The sequence below is a fragment of the Solanum lycopersicum genome, chromosome 9 (genome assembly GCF_036512215.1).
Source record: "Solanum lycopersicum chromosome 9, SLM_r2.1".
NCBI classification, from domain to species: Eukaryota; Viridiplantae; Streptophyta; class Magnoliopsida; order Solanales; family Solanaceae; genus Solanum; species Solanum lycopersicum.
Window position 1 is genome coordinate 63,490,578 of NC_090808.1, and position 20,407 is coordinate 63,510,984.

Sequence of the window (20,407 nt, forward strand, 5' to 3'; positions counted from 1 at the left end):
ATTGTGTAGTAATGAAGATGTGAAACAGCTTGCACTCGAATTTACGTTATTACCCTTGTTTTAAAAAAATGTCAGCTGTTTGGTCCCACATTTCCAGTTGTTTTTTCACATAATATATGGGCCTACATTAACTATTATAAATTGCTGTATATGGTGAAAAATTAATTATTGTTTTTTATAATGTTTTATTTTTATATTTAGTAAAAAGAAATATTGGTCTTAATTACTATAATAATTTTTAGTTGATCTAAAAGAGAATAATATATATTTTTATTTGATAAATATTTAATGATATTATTAATATTTTACTTGTATTGGTTTCTATCTATTTGGCAAATAATATCAATAAAAATGTATTTTTCTGTTTAAAAATTTATTTATTTTAAAAAAGTGTCTCAAAAAAAATAATTAATTTTAAACTGAATTCTCATATACATATTAATTTTAAACGTTTTTTTATTAGAAATGTAATTGTGTTAAAGACAAATATCAGAAATTTTCACCTGAAATTTGATATTACATTTGCCAAAGTAAATATACGACATTCATCAGATGTCGAGAGTATATGCAACCATTTGTTAAACAACTAAGATGTATATGCATTGCCTTTTTAACGAAGAATATAATTGTCAAAACTCAAAACTAACACTTGACATTGCTAAAAAAAACACTAAATTGACAGCTTTGGCAAGAAAATGTGCAGACTGGAATTATGGATAAGGGCATATATCCTGTCACCACTTCATCTTGGCCCCTCCAAATGCTAATAATGTTCCATTACTCTCATAAGACTTTTGCTTACATATTCCTCAACAACTCTTTTCAATGAAAAACACAAACAAGTTATAAGGCACTCTTTACTCCTTTATGATCTTTTTAGCCTTGTCTAATACTAAAATAAAATGATATACAGTAGACAACAAACAGCACCATCATCAATAGATGTAAGAATAAATTCATTCATAAATTTACTGTAAAATTTGTAAGGAGATGTTTTGATATGATACATCTTGACTCTTCAGGTAAAATTAAGAAGTGGAAGGGAAAACGTTCCGTTCCTTCCACTTCAAAAGAATGGATTGTATAGCAGTCACTAGTGTTTAGGAACCTATAGCCTATAGTATAACAAAAGGTGGTACATATATCTTGGAGAGGAGGTGTTCAGCAACTCAAATGATCGCGCCAATGAAATAAGATGGCGTAAGATTAAATGGCCTTTAGTCCAGCCAGCCCCCGAAGCTTCTCGCAAAGTACAAAAGTAATCATGGTTTGTGGAGCCAATCTTGCAAATATTGCAAAGCCACTGAAAAAAATTCAAATTCAAGAAACAGATAATTATTGACTTAATTAGTAACTTAACCTGCAGGAACTAAATTACTAACAGCAGATCAGGGATGTTTCGACTTACCCTTTGTAAAGACCAGAAGGACCTTCAGTGCGGAGTACCTGGAATCATAAGGTTTCATGAAACATTACTTTAAGATCATCTGAGTATTGTATGAGTATGATCAAAAGCATCCCTAAAACTTCCCAAATGTTTTTCCTAACCCCTATTGCTTTAATATCCTTTATCCTGTGTCCCTCGAACACCTAATGATGGCTTTGCAGTAGCTCATTCTCAATGAAATATCTTATCATTCAGTTCTTCCCCTCTATAATAAGTTTTTTCGGTCTTTTGATGAAAAGATGGATGAAAAACGAAAATAATTTTACCCTGACTGCAAAGTTATAGACCTAGCCAAGAAGGCTTGACTATGTTAAAAAGTACGCTTTGTTAAAAGTAAAAAACAATGGAATAACTTGCTGAACAGAATTGTGGATAAATAACCGTAGGAAAGGGTGGAGTAAGAGGCTGCAAAGTAACAACCTGATATGCACAGTGCAATCCATTTCTGTACAGTCCGGCACAATTTGATTCTCTCTGCAACATAAGACGGGTTTTAACCATGTCCATTGGTGCTGTCATAACTGTGCTTACTGACCCTGCGATGGTACTTGAGCTTCACAATATGCAAAAGAAGAGTTAGCATATATTGGGACTGCAAATGGCAAAACGTAGAAGTAACACATAAATAAAAGATGAAACATTCTCGGAACATCAGCTCAGATAGGTGAAGAAGAACATTGATCTCCACAAAATAAAGACAATTACTTTCTGGACGGTGTAAGAGCTAACAAAACATAGTAAGCTTTTAGTTTCAGTGCATTCAAACAACACTCCAAAGCTAAGAAAAGATTAACAGTGTTGTTCGTAGTGTAATTATCTGAGGATGCATGCTTGTGAAACATTTCGATTAACTTTTCAAGAATCAGTTAATACCTAAATGAAAGATGTGGGACATAAAAATTAACTAGATGCAGGCTAACTCCTGGATCTATATTTCATGCTAATTATATTTTCAGATGCATAACTTATAACCATCCTTTTAGTCAAACTACTCAGTACCCTTGCATCTAGAAAAGAAGGTGCATTACTTCAACTCAATCATACAGTCGCATGTTCTCTAAAATTAGTGAGCACATTGGACTATATTTACAGTGATGGGAAGCGTGCCTACATGAGATGAAGGTGAAATCCCTCCTCCAGGGGAGTATACTTTATTAGTGCCTGCTTAGATTCATCATATGTGGCCAACTGAGATGCAGTCAAAGTGCCAGCTCTAGCTAAAGCAGGTCCAACTCCCTTCCAAAGAGCTCTTACTCCTTCTTCTGAAGCAATTCTCCTCATTTCATGGATTGGTCCTAAGCTTGATCTTGTGTTCATTTGCATCCGTACCTGGAAACCAGCATAACAAATGAGGCTTGTTCAGGAGAAACCATAAAGCCTTCAGAAGAGAGTACCTTCAAGACTTCCACGGGATTGGTCAGTGCTGTGGCAACGGCCCCTGAGAATGCTCCAGATGCAATCTTCACCAAGATATTGGTGGACTCAAAAGCCAATTCACAGAGATATTTTGACGGTTCGTATAATCCTAAACGGAGACCACCATAAAGAACTGACCTCATCAATGAAGGTGCCAATCCCAGATACAAGGATTTCAGTCCTTCGCTTTCAACTACTTGAAGAGAAAGCCTCCCCTAACACCAATGCAATGGGAAAAATCACATAAGGTGCAGCTATTAACCAAGATATATCTTTCTAAGCTATAATAAAAAGGGATATAAAAGGTAAAAGCCTAAGCTTCCTGCCATACAATTCCGACCAAAGGCCCTCTCTGACCAACAAGTTGCATCTGCAATCTAACTTTCAAAACATCTGCACACAATAAGCACAATCATGCATCTTTATTTAGTACAAGACCGCCTTTCACTGAAAACTAACTACAATCAGGGTGGAGAGAGGAGGAATTAGGTTGTGCACCCATTCCTTCCATATCCTTGCAGTTTTTGCTCTTCCAATTAAAGTTATAAAGACTCAAGTACATGGAACAACATATGATAACGTAGGGCATTCATGTAGTTAGTTCACCAAAATTGAATGCTTGTCCCCTTTGCACATTCTTAAGAAGCGTAGTGATCATATAGAACTCTTTGTTTTTGAGAATAAGTAGTGATCATATAGAACTCATGAACTTTAAATAATTATATGAGAAAAATAAACAGTGATTGGGAACTCTCTTTCTCCTTCTTTAAAGGAGAGGTCATTACATTGAATGACAAACCACCCGAGTAAAATACAGGACTTTCAACTTAATACCCAAAATCTTTTTTGAACTTCTCTCTCACCCTCTTGGGTGGCACTACATTATGCAACTCCGAAGTCACATCATCAATAGATCGGTACTATTTGATTTTATCTGGTCTTGTCTAGTTGCAACAAAGGATTACTTTCTACAACTAAATTGGTCAAGCAAAATCAAAGTGATAGCTGATTCAAAGGAGTTGCTTGGACATAAATTGAGTATTTATAAGAAAAGTAGTATTTACAACAACAGCATACCTAGCGCCATCCTGCAAGTGGGGTATGCGGAGGGTAGGATGTACGCAAACCTTACCCCTACCTTTGAGGGATAGAGAGGTAGTTTCCCGTAAAACCTCAGCTCAAAACAAATGCAATAAAGCATGATAGAGAGGAAAAAGCCGGCAGCAAAATATCAAGATAAACATTTTTTGGTTATATGAGATAAAGAAAAGCAGTAGTATTTGAAGTTGAAGTCATGTTTCAACAAGCATTTCACTTGAAACAAAGTTCAAAATTTTACGATTTGGACTTCACAAATTATTTTTTCAAATTTGAGATACTCATCTTCAAAAACTAACCAAAAATCATTTTCTCACTATCAATAAAATGCTAGGCAACATTTGCATCTAAAAAGTTTTCTCCTTTATACCACCCTTTACTTTCAAGCTCAAAGCAACAAAATTACTTCCAAATTCAATAAATAAGCATAAAATTAAGTGAAGAAAGAACCTAAAGGATGAGTGATTGCAGTTGCAGCAGCAACAGACATTCCACTTGTACCAAAATGGGACACAGCCTCTGAGGCTGAAACACCCCATTTTCGTCTCTCCCTCACCTCCATGGATCCTGAGGAAAATAAGAACCCAAATCAGAATTCATAAAAATAAAAAATAAAAATTTCCCCATACAACAAACTATGCTTATTCTGAACCAAAAAAAAATAAAAATCAAATTTTGATGGATAACCCAACATATTAAATGGGTATATAGAAATGGGGTTCAATCACAAACCTGAAGGGAGAGTTTTCCCGGTAGCCGGCGTCGATTCGCCGGCCATTCTTGATTATCCGGTAATGTGTCTGCTGCGTTTCTGTTTTTTTTTTTTTTTGGTTATGATTGAATTGAATAACTGAATCTGGTAATGGTGCCCTTTCCCAAAAAACTCTGCCCTTTTGTATCTTATTACTCATTATTTTTATTTTATTTTCCACCTATGTTTAATATATTCGACTATTTTAAATTCACGTAAAGATAATTTTTTACCTAAATTATAATTGAACCACGTGGTCAAATATTTTGATTTACTGTTTATTCATGCTGAAAGAAAAGAATGGCTTGTTGATGTACTTTGAAATACTTGGGGCACGCCATCCATTGACGAAACTTAATTAAATTCATCATTTGAGCCATACTATATATACTAGTAATATATATGATGGCTAAGTATAAATTTTGTGATACAATATTTTTCAGCATGACTAAAAGAGTTTTCAAACTGTTCAATTCGTTGTAAAAAAAAAATTTGAGTTGGTTGAATTGAGATGGGGTAAATCATTTAGCTCCTCTTAACTGTACTTCAAAACACAATTTGATGCTTTTACATACTCAGTTTGTAACTCAAATTGAAACATTGAAAAAATAGATAAACAAAAGCAGTCCCACTACATATGTTCAAGTGAAAAAACATGGATGTTTGTTTCAGATTGTGACAACCAAAAGACAAGCATTCACATAGAGTCAGGATGCTTCCTGAAGTAGAAGAAATAGAACTCCAATGCATACATATTCCAGCTCTGTTGCACACCCTTAAGCTAAAAAAACAAGTCATAGATCAATATAATTTCATGCAGCGGCCAATCCCAATATGGAGCATAATCCATAGTGATGAACACATTGTGAACTGTTAAGTATACATGCTATGTTCTACATCATCCTTAACACAACAATGGCCCTAATACACATGAATAAACATCAGAATGCATGAAATAAATCAACAACATCAAGTTTCTCCTTTATGTTACAAATAATAAATATAAGAAACAACACAAGAGGTGTCAAGATTCAGGTATTACGTTTCTCCCCTTGTACAGGAAGAAAATGGGGAATACTGTAATATTTATAATCCAGAGCCCATCAGAGAAGACATGTATAGTTGACCTTATCTTTGCCCTCAGCACCTCTTAGAAATGCAAGTTCCTTGTCGATGAATTAGGCCTAAAGTTCATCAGTTTCAAAAGCATAACTTTACAAGCCATGGAAGATATTTGAGGGATGCAGATAGCAGAAGTTCAGCGACGAGGTGCAGAAGGTTCCCTAAGGGAATAGCGAGATGAGACTAAAGTTGGGTACCTAGGCTCATCCCCAACATGGTGATATTTCAAGCCGTAGTCTGGTGGTAATTGAGGAGCATATGGTGGATATGCTCTTTCATTTTCACTGTTTAATCTCCACGTTGGTGGATATGCTCTTTCACTTTCAGTGTGGAATCTCACCGTTGGTGGATATGCTCTTTCAGGTTCACTGCTGAATCTCCCCGTTGGTGAATATGCTCTTCTATTTTCACTGTTGAATCTCTCCGTCGGTGGATATGCTCTTTCATTTTCACTGTTGAATCTCCCCGTTGGTAGATTTGCTCTTTCATTTTCAGTGTGGGATCTCCCCGTTGGTGGGTAAGCTCTTTCATTTTCAGTGTTGAATCTCTCCGTTGGTAGATATGCTCTTTCATTCTCAGTTTGGAATCTCCCTATTGGTGGGTATGCTCTTTCATTTTCAGTGTGGAATCTTCCCGTTGGTGGATATGCTCTTCCGTTTTCAGCGTGGAATCTTTCCATTGGTGGATATGCTCCTTCATTTTCAGTGTGAAATTTTCCCTTATGGCCTTTGATGCCAATTGCAGAATAGGGGTCACTTACAAAAGACTCCCTGCCTGTCGAAGAGTATGACACTACAGGTGTTACCACTGTCCGAGACAGAGAGAGATATCGGTTTACAAGTGAGGTAGTACTCTCGTCATGATAAGGACCATATTTATCCTTAACATGATTTCGTAAACCATGATTGGTATGTGTGGCTGAAAGTCCTGTAGCACCACTTTCCACAGCAGGAGCAACAGTAGCAGGTATTTCACTGCGAAACTTGAGGCCATAAGTTCGATACTCCCTTTCGCTTGGAAACAAAGGTTCAGTAACTACAGTTTCTTTTCGTGCTAAAGTCGCATCACTAGTAATCCCAGTGGGATTTGTTCGGAGATTTTTCCTTCCTTGTTCAGATTCATGATAATCCAATGTGCGGTCAACTACTGCAGAAGCAAAGGCCTGCAGATGCTTTGCTGATTGAAGACCATAGCTTCTATATTCTTTCTCAGTGAGGAAACGAGGTTCACTGTCAACCTCTCTAGGCATGATAAGGCGGCCTGCATGCTGCTGCCTTTCCCTTTCATGACCATATGATGAAAAATTCTCACCTGATTTGTTCCTTCCGTATTGCAATCCAACATGCTCCCTGGAAAGTTCCTTGCTAGGTAAAGGTGATGCTGATGGGGGCAGACTAACTGGATATGACACAGAATGTTTAAAAGTTGGATGTAGCCATGGTGCTGGCGTAAACAGCTTTTTCAACTGCCCTACCTGCTCAAAGGCGAAAAACAAGGCCACAAAATTGAAATCAAATGCTAGGTAAATAACAAACTATCTCCAAGTAGAACTTGTCAATGAGAATTGTGTTGTTACCTGCTTAAATGTCAACTCAGTCTTGAACTTGTGAGTTCTTTCGTCATAATTCTCTTGAATTGCTCTCTTGAACAAATTCTCCGTCAATGGAAGGCAGTCCTTGAAAATCCTGAAGCGAACCTGTTGTATGACCAGTCATCAATAAATACACCTTAAGAGTTGTGGAACAAGATAAAAGAATAAGATTTTAATATTAAAGATAGAAGCACAATTGACCTGCGCTGGGAAGTCCCCACCAAATGCCGCTGGTTCAAGTTTCATTCCACCAGCAGATGAAGCCTCATAAATACCATACATGAGCTTAAGATCAACATCAAAGAGATAAAGCTTGACACCAGGCTTGATTCCCAAAATAATGTCTTTCTTCATAGCTGAGACACCCATCACATGATATTTGAAACAATCATCTTTGGTCTTTGCATTGCACATGAAAATAACTCCACCAATACCCTTTTCAGCTTTTCCATCCTCCACATCTACCCTCATTTCACTTGCACTTCCCTTTCCTTTGTTTCCACTTTTTATGTTTAGGGACTTGCTAGCATCTTTTTTATCAAAATTATTTCCTTGATTGGCATGTTTTATGTTCTTCTCCTTGTTTCTGGATTGAGATGGTGGAGTGGCCTCAACATTCTTTCCTTGGTTTCCATCATTTACGTTCTTTTCCTTGTTTCTAGATAAAGATCGTGGAGTTGCCTCAACATTCTTTCCTGGGTTGCCATTTTTTATGTTCTTCCCCTTGTTTCTGGATTGAGATCGTGGAGTGGCCTCAACATTATCTCCTTGGTTGACATCTTGTATGTTCTTCTCCATGTTTCTGGATTGAGACTGTGGAGTGGCCTCAGCTTCTTTCATTTGTGCAGAGTTTAAGTTGAATTTTTTTGCAAGCATACCTTTAGCCTTTAGTACCTTCGGGGTTTTATTGTCTTGAGGTACTCTTCCAGAACTAGATGCAGCTGCATTATTTCTCCTTCTCTTGTTTTTCTTGGCCATCTCGTTCCTGCTAGTTATTTCACAAAAAGAAAAACACAAGCATGAATGACAAATTTCTGAAAAAAAGATTTCACAATTACCCAGTGCATAGCTAGTTACAAGTTAGAACTGTTGGGGTAGAGTGATCAGGCATTGTAAAATTTATATATTAAAAAGAAAAACGGATAAAGAAACATAAAAAAAAGTCTATTATGAAAGATATTCAGGCCTACAAGGACCTGAATGCTTCTGAATTTACTGGTGTAGATGCTTCAATTCTGCATTCCAATTTCCACAATCATCGCTATCATTAGAATCTACTGGAAATGACCTTCGTATAATTCCACATGATTGGGTCTTTTAAGTTGACACTTGCAGGATCTTGGTCTCTCTTTCTCTCGTGAAATAATGGTGATATCCGGCCAACTTCCACATACCTTGACATTTATTCTAGGTGCCGCATCATATCAAGTAGTACAGGTCACGGGTGACTCTACCCACTAAAGTTACGGAGAAGGGAGAAAATCAATTATGTGGATTTTCTTGCCTCTACTTGAACCTGAATCTTAGTCTCCGTGACTTCTATTAAAACTTCATCATCCGCTACATCACTCTTGGGTGCAAAACTGTATTTTTCTCTTAACTAACTCTAATAAAATCACCAAGTTCACAAAACATAACTAACCTACTCTTTCAAATGGATAAGGAAACAAACAGCTAAACACACTATCTCATATTATACCTTTGTTATTTCTCTTTTTACATTCTCCTGACAAGTAGAGTTCAGTTAAATGTATACGTGCTTGCGTATTTCTTCAATTAGTAACTGTGCATTGTTTAGTTGATTGATTCACTAAACTGCACATTTCTGCAGTCGCTCTTCCAAAGGAATAATAACGTAAGGGCTGTTTGGTCAGAGTTTAAGGAGATTTGATCTCCCATAAAATCCAATAACAGTTTACGATCTAGACGCCGTCATAAAAAAATTCATCAAAAACAAATTATATAATGCATAATCAGTGGATAATAAATGTCCCTAAGTTTTCTCATGGTCACTCTAATTGGAAAGGTATTCATACATTCTAGGATGATTTTGTACGGTTGAAATTCTTCAAGTTGGGTAATGGACGCACGGATTTGCTCTTGGCATGATTTCTATATTCTAGAAGATGGATTCACTAAAAGAAAGGAGAAAAAAATCCATCAAGTGCGAATCGATCCTTGTACCTCCACGTAAACAATTTAGCTTTCGACCAAGTGCACCACAAAACTTTTTGTAGCACGAGTGCCGAAAGGTAATATAAGATCCATTCAAGAAAATCCATACATAAAATATCTAGTTTAGCGAAAAGACCCCGGGTTCACGTGCACCTTAAACTACCTACAAAAATTCGCCCCTGCCAATACCCATCTCAAGTTGAATTTCCAAGTTCTCTTTACTCTAGCTGCCAACAAAAACTCAACTGTAGCATAAAACTTCTCAAAACTAGGCTACAAGGAACAAATTAGATCGTATACACACTTTGGTTCAATTCAACAGCTTACGGCCAACCAATTATACTTCTTATTTATCAACGAATCAGTAAAAATTACGTATTAGCTAGGAAAAAACGGAAAAAGAATCATCTTAATACAAACGGAGCTGTTATAAAATAGATTAACAAAGTATACAGACTCATGGAATTAGGGCTTAAGGTGCCGGTCAATCTCACCGGAGAATGAGGATGGCTTACCAGTAAAGTTCACGGGAGAAAGAGACGGCGAGGGACTGGTCGGAGAAGCTAACGCCGGAAAAACTCGTCGGAGAAGCAGTGAGGGTTGCACTCGACTTGGGAGAGACCAAATTGAATTTTAGCGTTTTTAGGGGAGGGAAAGAGGTGGCTTATTGGGCCGAAGATAGTCGAATTAGGATCCGAATTTGGAATCTGACATGCAATTTTCTAATTTTTCTGTCTTTTTTAATTTAACAATCTAATAAACGATTCATTATTTCGTACTCAATTAATTTTTAAGGAAGAAAAGGAAAAAGATGAAGTTTGTCCTTAACGGATAGTTTTTTGAGCATTTATCTCATTATTAGATGCTATGAAATTTTAGAAAAGATTGTGCTTAATAATTTTGAAATAATCGTATCTCATTTATAATTATTTTTTCAATAGAAACAATTATTATTGGATAACAACAATTACCTTTGGTTCAAAATTATACAAGACTCAAGATCAATTGGAGAAAAGAGGAATATTTGTATGAAGACATGGTCCTGAACTTACTGATCATCCTCAGTAATTTTCAACATCTCCCACTTAATTTGTATATACTAATCTCATTAATGAAAATACTAATATACAAATCATGGTAGTAGTCTTTTTAGGAACGAGTATTATCAGCCATGTATCACTATGTATTATGTCTTTGAAATTGTAACCCATATGCCATATTACTTTAGGAATAAGGCTTAAGTCATCTATAGCCCTTCAAAGTTGTCCGCATAATTCATTTAGACACCTTAAATAAGACTTGTACCAATTGAACATCTTTACCTTTCCAAATTTGAACCATTTAAACTTTTTTTGACAATAAGCTAAAAGTATAATGTGTGTGAAATACACTCGCGATGACATGGCAATTTGACGAATTAAATACTGACATTTGGTATTTTAGAGTCCAAAAAAATTAATATAAAATATATTATAAAATAAAATTAAAAAAAATTATTTTTATGTTAAAAATTAAAAAAGAAATCATATAAATCCTATAGCTTACCTACCCTTCTAATCCATGGAGTTCAAAACTCCTCTCCTTCTACAGTGCCCCAGCCCCCATGGCAACCCTCTCTGTAAATATTCTATTATTTTTTTAATCTTCTTAGTTCATCTGCATCATAGAGTTCAAGCAAAAGGATTAAGATTTATTGCTATTTTTGATGAGTTACGGAAGAGTTGGCCATAGGTAAAAAATAAAATAAAATTTAACTTGTCTTCCTCGTTTCATTTTTGACGAAAAGATGAACTTCGTCGGAAAATTAATCAGTTTTCGATGAATAGTGAATTTCTTTTTGAGTTCCAGAGGTGATTATATTTTTCGATTGAAGAACACCCTACAAAAATGTGAGAAAAATAAAAAATAAATAGAAAAGTCCTTTAACAAAATTCACACAAATCTCCATCAGTTTAACACCAAAACACTAAATTAACAACAAAGAAAAAAATTTCAAATTTCAAGCTCTCTAATGATGGTGGCTGCCATGGCGGCAATGAAGGTACCACCAATCCTCTCCTAGTACGATGGTAATAGAAAAACAAAAAAAAATGATGGAGGTAGAAGGCAATGGAGAAACAAAAAACAATGGTAGAGATAGAAGTGAAGTATCCGGAGAAAAAATGAGGAAAAAGATGGATGTATAATGGTGGCAATGACTAGTGTGGTGGAGGAAGTGATGGGTAAAGAGGGAGGAAGAAAAAGAACAGTTTTTTCCTAAAAAAGGCCTGCCTAAAGGCCTCTCACGCGCCTCTTTGGGGTGAAACACAAACAATGTGTCAGGTAAGCAAAAAATGTTCAGATGGTTCAAATTGGGAGGGTAAAGGTGTTCAATAGATAAAAATCTTAGTTGAAGTGTCTAAGTGAATTATGCGGACAACTTTAAGGGGCTGTAGATGACTTAAGCCTTAGGAATAAAGTGGAAATTTCACAAATAGTCATTTAAAATAATTTAATTAGACTTTATAATTATAGTTTGCTAATTACGACTTGTAACTACAACTTAGAAAGAGGAAAAAGGTGAGTGATATTGGGAGAGGGAAGCGAAAGAGAGAGATCAAAGTGTGGAGAGGGGTGAATTGTCTTTGTATATCTGTGGAGTTGTATTGTCAAGTAATTGTATATATGTAATTGATAGACATATGTGTTTGTATATTTGACGAGCGCAATTGAAAAAAGAGAGCGGAGAGTGAAGAGAGACAAATTGTATTTGTATATCTGTCATACAATTGTATATGTATAATTTGTAGTAATATATGCATAAGAGAAGGACCGAGGTGAAAGTACACATAATTATAGTTAAAAAGAGGTTGTGAGTGATAATTAATTCAAACTATAGTTAGGTTAATTGATTAACTAGTAGATGTTTGTTTATCCGCATAATTACCTCATGAATAAATTATATGTTTATTATAGGGTCCATATTTTAGCGATATTTCTCAAAATAAAATTAAATATATAGATCGTCATAAATATGAGAAATATTATACAAAATATAGTTTCATAGACATTCATTGCTACAATGAAATTTTACATAGTGAAACTAAATTCCTTTGTGACTGCAGGATCCTTAAATTTCTAAGGTGACATGTTTTAGTTAAAGGATCAACTACATTAGTTAAGTGCTAACATGTTCGATGATCATTTTCTTACCTTTAACACATTCTTTTATGACTAGATGTATATTTATATTAATATGCTTGCTTCAATTATCACTTTTTATTATTATTAATTACCATAAAGACGATCATAAAAATTTCACAATCTAACCTTAACAGCTTAGAAATAGAGTCGACAATTCTAAGCTCGAATATAATACTCTTCAATTATATGTCATGTGAAGTAGCGTCAAAACAAGAAACAAACCCAAACTCCATAGTGAAAGTAGTTTCAAGAGCCTGATTGGCACTACTCTAAGATAAAATATTTCAAGTGTAAGTTCAATAACATATAACTCATAGTAAGAAAATTATAAATATGAGTATTTTTTAAAAAATTAAAAAGTTAGGCTTTTATTGATAATTTTGAAATTTGAATTAAAAAAAAAAGACATATTTGTATCATGAGTTATACATTATTAAACTCATTATACAAATATAAAAGTGAAGATTGATACATAAGTATATTAGGTTGATAATCCAAGAAATGAGAAGATTTACCCATCGTATTGTGCAAATGCACCACTAATCTATTTATATTTAGAAGGTAGGGATACAGTTTATGTACACATCACTCTTCTCAAACCCTAATATTGAGATTACACTAAATATATTATTGTTATACTAGTGGTAACGACAACAATAATATTGACTCATTAAAAATTACACGTTTGTTAATTTTGCAGTTGACATTAATACACTTTTTTTAAGTCAAATATTTAAATTATGTCATGACATTTTATTTTTTTATTTCCTTTAAAATATATAGTAAGATCAAAGATAGATATGTACAACAAGATGGGCATTTGGTCTAGTGGTATGATTCTCGCTTAGGGTGCGAGAGGTCCCGAGTTCAATTCTCGGAATGCCCCCTTTCTAATAACTTTTTTATTTATTTTTACCAAAATAATGTAAAGTTTCAAATTTTTATATATATATAAATTATAAATATTAATATCAATTTGGATTATTTATTTGTATAAGTTGGATACAAAAATATCAATTGGGATTATCTATTTATTTAAATTTGGGAATTAAAAAAATAAAATTGGATCGAGGGGCGTTCCGAGAATCGAACTCGGGACCTCTCGCACCCAAAGCGAGAATCATACCACTAGACCAAACGCCCTTTTTATGTCATTACTTTTCATTCTCTGAAATTTGTTAGATAAAAGGTACCTTTTTGTTGTGTAAATTATATGTATTTTGTTATGAGCTGTCTAGACAAATATGGATTGAATGTCATAGATTTGAGTTCAAGTGGCACGACACCTTCCATCGATCATGTAAAAAGCTCCTTCTTATCTTGCATTTCTTTTATTTGAAAGTTTCAGAATCTTTGTCTAACGATTTCTTATATAGTATGTACTATTTACGAGTTTTGATTCCATCTTCTATGACACAATCGAGACCAACTGGATTGTCATTATTGAAAATAAAGTAGAAAATCATAATTCGTTGTCAATAAAAGAAAATAAAAGAGCAATTTTCATATGTATCAAACACAAATAATATATTTGTATGTTATATGTATAGTTTGCATAATTGTGCTCCATAGCAAATATGTTATGTCTTTTTTTGCTATACATATATACAAAAGAAGTTAGACTATTTCGCTATATATATATATATACAAAAGAAGTAATTATATAATTCGTCGGCTCCTCTTCAGATTTGTATAATTTTGCTGGCAGGCCATTCGTATAAATTGTTGTCAGCAATTGTTGACAACCTCTCAATTCTATTTTATGTGTTTGTATATCTGTATAAAATTTGAATTTGTATACAATTGAATCAAAATAAAACATTTGTATATCAAATATCGCTCTCTGTAGCCCTCACTTTATACAAACATAAATTATACATTGTATTTTTTCTTAGTTTGTGTTTGTATAAAGTGAGAAAGAAAGAAGAAGACAAAAGAAAACTGGACAGGGCAATTCTTGTATTATATAATTATAAGTGTATAAGACGAACACATATGATTTTGCATGTGTATATAAAATTTTCTCTCGCTTTATACAAACGGGTGAACGAGAGAGTGAGAGTTACAACAGTGTGCTATGGGACACAATTAAATCATACTGTAATTATAAAATTTAATTTAAATTAATAGTTTGTCATTATAAACAATTTATTTAATGTCTTAAAAGATAGAATAAATATGTCAAGTATATCCACATGAAATCCTATAAATTATAGAGGTCTATTAACTTAATAACAAACACAATTCCATATGATAGATAATTTTTCAATTTAATTAAAACTAAAACTTGTGTCTTCTTTTCCTATTACTATATAAATACCTAACAATTAACATACGTGTAGTAAAAAGAATATTGATATTACACCTTAAACCTCGTAATACTGTTATTCTGGATTAGGATTGTAATTGATTCTAATGTTTTAAATGTCAAGACTTCTAATATAATTTAAATAAGGAAACAATTATGAATAAAATTGTAGTAAATTTTAAAATACTAAACTAAATGAACTTCAAAAGTATTAGAACAATACTTATTTAAGAAAAATACTTAATAAATAACAATTTTATCTATCGTAAAATTTAACTAACATAAGTGTATAACTAGAAGGGGAGAATATTTTGGTATATTTGTATTGTAACATAAAATGCATATATATATATATATATATATATATATATATATATATATATATATATATATATATATATATATATATTTTCTCTGTTCATAATTTATATTATTTCATATATATATATATTATTTTCTCTGTTCATAATTTTGTATCTAAAGCTTAATTTTAACATAACAATGGAAGAAGAAGAGTTAAGTATTCTGGTTCATTATTTTCTTGTTTTCATCTTCAATATTTAGTGTTAAAAGAATGTTATCGTAAAAGTGGATATTCTTGTATTATTTTTTATGTAATTTTATTATAATTTTAACATGTGTTTATCTATCTTATAGGAATGTCTATTTACTATTCTTGATTTTGTTTCTATGATCTAAGATGATTTTTGTCTGAATTCAATATATCTAATTTAAGCTTGTTATCTTAAACACATATTTATACGTTTATCATTACTTATCAGTAATATTAAATGTTTATTTTCTATACCATAATTTTATCAAACTAATAACTCAAATATTTTTATTTTATTTTATTTTATTATTTCATTACATTCTTTTAATAAGTATATTTTTGGTAGCTAATCTTGAATTTATACTAAAGCATAAAAAAACAACTTTTTATATGAATTTAAGTTGCTATCTAAAGGTACTTCTCCGTGAATCTTAAGTAGCTTGGTAGAACTTGGACACATCCCATGTAGGCACATGGTTAAGGAATATGAAGCATTTCTTTGTACCATGTAGGTATATGATTAAGGAATACGAAGGGTTCCGTACTCTAGCCTCATGCCTAACTAGAGCTCTTATCATACTCACTCTGTGCTAGCCTTTGTTCTCATAAAGTATTTCAATAAAGGAGTACATGAAGAGATTTCATATCTAGTTCATAACACATTCACATTCACCTTACCAAAGTGGTCTCCTAGGGTTGCCTTACAATGGTCAATAGGAGAGCTTAATGATTTTCCTAAGTAAGATTTCATGTCGTTCCAGCCAATCAATCCCTAAGTCCACCATTCACACAAGAAGGATACCATTACGGCTTTCGACTTCAAGAATATCATAACCTTACAGATAGGTTGAAGGCTCCACATAAAAGACCCTCTTAGCATCATTCAAGGTCACATGTCATTCATACATACAAGACTAAGAAGCTCTAGCATCCTAAATCAAGAAGTCATATTTTCATTAGACATGTATCAAGTAAAGGACACAAGTCTATCAAAACAAGACACAACATATTTCACATATAACATATCATTCTAGAAGCACATAAGATCAACTAAGCATACTTACTAGTCATCCTACACAATTCTAGAATATAATCAATATAACCATCATAAGACTCAAATAGCCAATTAGTAAGAATCATGCACCAACTCTAAGACTACCCATATAAGGACATAGTTATAGTCTAACATGATCACCTAATACTAAGAGAAGAACACATACTTTCACATTACTCACAAGTTGATAGATATGATCATACTTCACATAATTCACTTCACAAATCATCATAATATATCAAGTAATTGCCGACAAAGTCATGATCATCATAATACATAAAGTAACCCCGACGAGGCCACATGATTCACAAGTAAACACATAGCACCGCCATCATAAGTGAACCATACCAATCACAACATAATTCAAGACCTAATTAACATAAAATAAAGAGAATTAGGGCAGCCTACCACCAATTCATTCTCACCACTCCAATCCATACCTAAATCATCCAATACAATACCAAAAGGCCCTTACTCATGGCCATGAACCTCAATCAATACAAAAACCATAATGCTCAATGAATCTAAACCAATTCAATATAGATTTATCAATCTAAGAAAGTCATACATCAATCTAATACAATTCTTACATCATTCAATAACCCAAGTAAAACTACACTAGAATTCATAAGCATGATCATAACTCCCATTATATAGCCAATTTGAAGAACTTAGGTTTTTCACGCTTTCATGAAACCATTCAATCAAATATTCAATGATTCAAAATCTTTAATGCAAGAACCCATGGATAGATTTCAGAATTTGATAAGTTCATCTTTTGAAGACTTTAGAAATCTCTTTGAAGTTTGGCTCCTTGAAGAAAAGGGTTTCAAGAATGAAGAACCATCTCCCGGAGTTCTAGAGAGCTCTTTAGAGGTTTTGGGTTTTGTTTTTTAAAAAATGAATTTATCTAGGTGTTAGGAGTTATAAACCCTCTTAAAATACTTAGAAATACCCGCAGTTGCAGGCTTCACCTATGCCTAGCCATCGATGGGCCTTCCTATCTCGTCGTCGTTTGGATCAGAGAGTAGCTTTCATTTACCCATTTACTTTACCGTAAAAGTTTTTAATAAATATTTTATCAAATAAATATTTATTCAAATTTATTTCATATTCATAGTATCCTCTTCGTGAGCGCCTCTATTTTTTTTCATTATTTATCAAAACCGTTATATTTTCAAAATTTTATTTTCAACTTCAATATCTATTTTTGAATTTATACTAAAAAACTTTAGCTTAACATGATATTTAACCTTAATATTAAAATTTTACATAATAAAGTTTTACATATATTTCTATTTGAATTTGCTTGTAAGGGTTGCATTGTAACCATTTTGTACATATCTATGCCAGTCATAGATGTTTATGTAATCTTCATAAATGTTTGTGTAATGTTTTAGTATACTTTAGCCTAACATGATTTTTAACCTTAATATTAAAATTTTATATAATAAGGTTTTATATATATTTCTTCTATTTGAACTTACTTGCTTGTAAGGGTTGTATTTTAACCATTTTGTACATATCTATGCCAGTCAGAGATGTTTGTGTAATCTTCATAAATATTTGTGTAATGTTTTAGTATACTTTAGCTTAACATGATTTTTAACCTTAATATTAAAATTTTATATAATAAGGTTTTACATATATTTCTATTTGAACTTGCTTGTAAGGGTTGTATTGTAACCATTTTGTACATATTTATGCCAATCATAGATGTTTGTTTATGTTTGTGTAATCTTCATAAATGTTTGTGTAATGTTTTAATATACATCCAATGAGGAGAACACAAAATCAAATCAAAAACTGAATCAAATCGTAAATTGAGTTAATTTGAGAAAAAATCCAATTAGTTGTTGGTTTGATTTGGTTTGGTGTTAGAATTTTTTTTTAATTATATTTGGGTTGGTGTTTTTCAATTAAAAAAAACAATAACCCAGACCAAACCAACCTGACTTTATTTATATAATTTTAAAACGGAAAAGGGTCTAAAATACCCTTGAAGTATTGAAAATGGTACAAAATTACCCTTCATTCACCTATTGGCTCCAAAATACCCTTTTCATCCACTTATTGGCTCCAAAATACCCTTGTCATCCACATTTGGGTTCAAAATTAACCACTTTTTTAATTGTTTTAAAATTAAACTCTTTAAATATTTTTTAAAATAGTTGGCGTTCAACTATTGATTATAATTTTAATTTATTAATATAATTTATAAACCAACCCATTACCCACTCATTACTAACTAAACCTCACTCAATTAATGATCCAATTATAATATCAAAATCGTCATAAACACTACTAAAACATGATGAAATTATAGATTCCTGGAAAATGACATCCAAAATTATTCGAGTCCGAATCGAAACCCCAATTAAATTTAGGTTGAGCCGCTTATTTAGGAGGACACTTTATTTCAAAATTGAATTAGAAATTTATGGTTAAATGTGAACAAGTAATACATCCCGAATTAATTCATGCACTTTTTTTAAATATAATATTATAAATATTTATGATTTATTTTAAAACCTTTAGTATATTATTTTGAAAAAAAGTTACCTATGAAGTAACATCACATAATTGAGATGTAAGAATAATTAAGATGAACATAGTCAAACTTTTAAGTTTATCGGTGATTTTTATTTAGCCACTTGAATGTATGATAATTTACTTCTATAATATTTAAAATCACTCAATTGACAGTAGCTTGCATTAATAATGTGACGGGTTTATTAAGAAGAATTAATTAGTAATGGGTGGGTAATGGATTGATATATAAATTATACTAATAAGTTAAATTATAACAAATAGTTGAGCACCACGTATTTTAAAAAATATTTAAATAGTTTAAATGTAAAACTGTTAAATAAGTGGTCAATTTTGAACCAAAAGGTGGATGACAAGGGTATTTTAGACTCAATAGGTGGGTGGAAAGGGTATTTTGGAGCCAATAGGTGGATGGAGGTAATTTTGTACCATTTTCAATACTTTGAGGGTATTTTAGGCCCTTTTCCGTTTTAAAATTCTATTTTACACATAAAAATATTTACTTTGATATAATTTTTAAATATTTCTTATACTTTTTCATAATTTTTATCTTTTAATATACTATTTCAAGTTTGAAACTTAGAATTTTGAATGGTTCCACATAGATTATAGTCTTGGTAATTATAATAAAACTTAAATCAAAATTAAATTAATACTAATGCAAAGAGAAAATCAATTTAGCACTAAAAATCACAATAATATTGAATATTTGTTCTTCGATTTTACATTGTTTAGACGATTAAAATAATAATCTAATTTTAATTTCCTTTAATAATATCCAGTCATGTAACTAATACTTATTAAACTTGTTTTAGCATGATTTTGATACTTTTAAATTATGATCATTTTCATTACGACTTGTTAATTTACAATAATTGTTTTACGCAATTTCATTATTATTATATTTTTTTTTGGATATTTTAGTGTCATTAATATAATTGTTTGTCTTTTATTCTTAAGAAACACCTTAAACAATTATTTTTTGGTAGGACTGGAGAAATATTTGAACTAAAAGTAAATTATACGTTTGTATGAATACTTTAGCGGAAAAATCCGAAAACCCGAAAAAACCCGAGTTGAAAAATCCAAGTTTTATTAGTTTGATTTGATTAATAAATTTTAAAAAAAATGATTTAATTTGATATTTGAAAAACTCGAA

General features: G+C 32.3%; 2 protein-coding genes and 2 non-coding genes across 5 annotated transcripts; 1 reads left to right on the top strand and 3 right to left on the bottom strand.

Moving 5' to 3' along the window:
• Nucleotides 1–939: 939 nt before the first annotated feature.
• On the bottom strand, nucleotides 940–4,851 carry LOC101263155 (uncharacterized). Its single transcript, XM_004247425.4, has 8 exons — nucleotides 4,694–4,851; nucleotides 4,412–4,528; nucleotides 3,195–3,256; nucleotides 2,842–3,078; nucleotides 2,559–2,776; nucleotides 1,868–2,000; nucleotides 1,409–1,446; nucleotides 940–1,303 (listed from the first exon to the last, which is right to left on the bottom strand). Exons 1-8 carry the CDS (start codon nucleotides 4,737–4,739, stop codon nucleotides 1,207–1,209), a joined length of 948 nt encoding a protein of 315 aa, XP_004247473.1. The 5' UTR covers nucleotides 4,740–4,851; the 3' UTR covers nucleotides 940–1,206.
• A 643-nt stretch (nucleotides 4,852–5,494) lies between these two features.
• Nucleotides 5,495–10,493, bottom strand: LOC101262857 (uncharacterized). 2 transcript variants are annotated; one of them, XM_004247424.5, is made up of 4 exons: nucleotides 10,116–10,493; nucleotides 7,627–8,413; nucleotides 7,411–7,530; nucleotides 5,495–7,308 (listed from the first exon to the last, which is right to left on the bottom strand). In XM_004247424.5, exons 2-4 carry the CDS (start codon nucleotides 8,401–8,403, stop codon nucleotides 5,971–5,973), a joined length of 2,235 nt encoding a protein of 744 aa, XP_004247472.1. In that variant the 5' UTR covers nucleotides 8,404–8,413; nucleotides 10,116–10,493; the 3' UTR covers nucleotides 5,495–5,970. The 2 variants fall into 2 exon arrangements, with proteins under 2 accessions (XP_004247472.1, XP_010326613.1); XM_010328311.4 differs by having other exon boundaries at nucleotides 7,627–8,410; nucleotides 10,116–10,426.
• A 3,104-nt stretch (nucleotides 10,494–13,597) lies between these two features.
• TRNAP-AGG (transfer RNA proline (anticodon AGG)) lies at nucleotides 13,598–13,669 on the top strand. Its single transcript has one exon. It is a non-coding gene; the product is annotated as a tRNA-Pro (tRNA).
• A 185-nt stretch (nucleotides 13,670–13,854) lies between these two features.
• On the bottom strand, nucleotides 13,855–13,926 carry TRNAP-UGG (transfer RNA proline (anticodon UGG)). Its single transcript has one exon. It is a non-coding gene; the product is annotated as a tRNA-Pro (tRNA).
• Between the last annotated feature and the right edge of the window lie 6,481 nt (nucleotides 13,927–20,407).

Excerpts from the sequence above, each read along its gene's own strand:
- LOC101263155 (XM_004247425.4), bottom strand. The coding sequence starts at position 4,739 with ATGGCCGGCGAATCGACGCCGGCTACCGGGAAAACTCTCCCTTCAG. Across the intron at positions 4,529-4,693 it reads CGGGAAAACTCTCCCTTCAG|GATCCATGGAGGTGAGGGAG; the intron begins GTTTGTGATTGA and ends TATTTTCCTCAG. Across the intron at positions 3,257-4,411 it reads TGCAATCACTCATCCTTTAG|ATGTTTTGAAAGTTAGATTG; the intron begins GTTCTTTCTTCA and ends TATTGTGTGCAG.
- LOC101262857 (XM_004247424.5), bottom strand. The coding sequence starts at position 8,403 with ATGGCCAAGAAAAACAAGAGAAGGAGAAATAATGCAGCTGCATCTAGT. Across the intron at positions 7,531-7,626 it reads GTGGGGACTTCCCAGCGCAG|GTTCGCTTCAGGATTTTCAA; the intron begins GTCAATTGTGCT and ends GTCATACAACAG. Across the intron at positions 7,309-7,410 it reads CTGAGTTGACATTTAAGCAG|GTAGGGCAGTTGAAAAAGCT; the intron begins GTAACAACACAA and ends GCCTTTGAGCAG.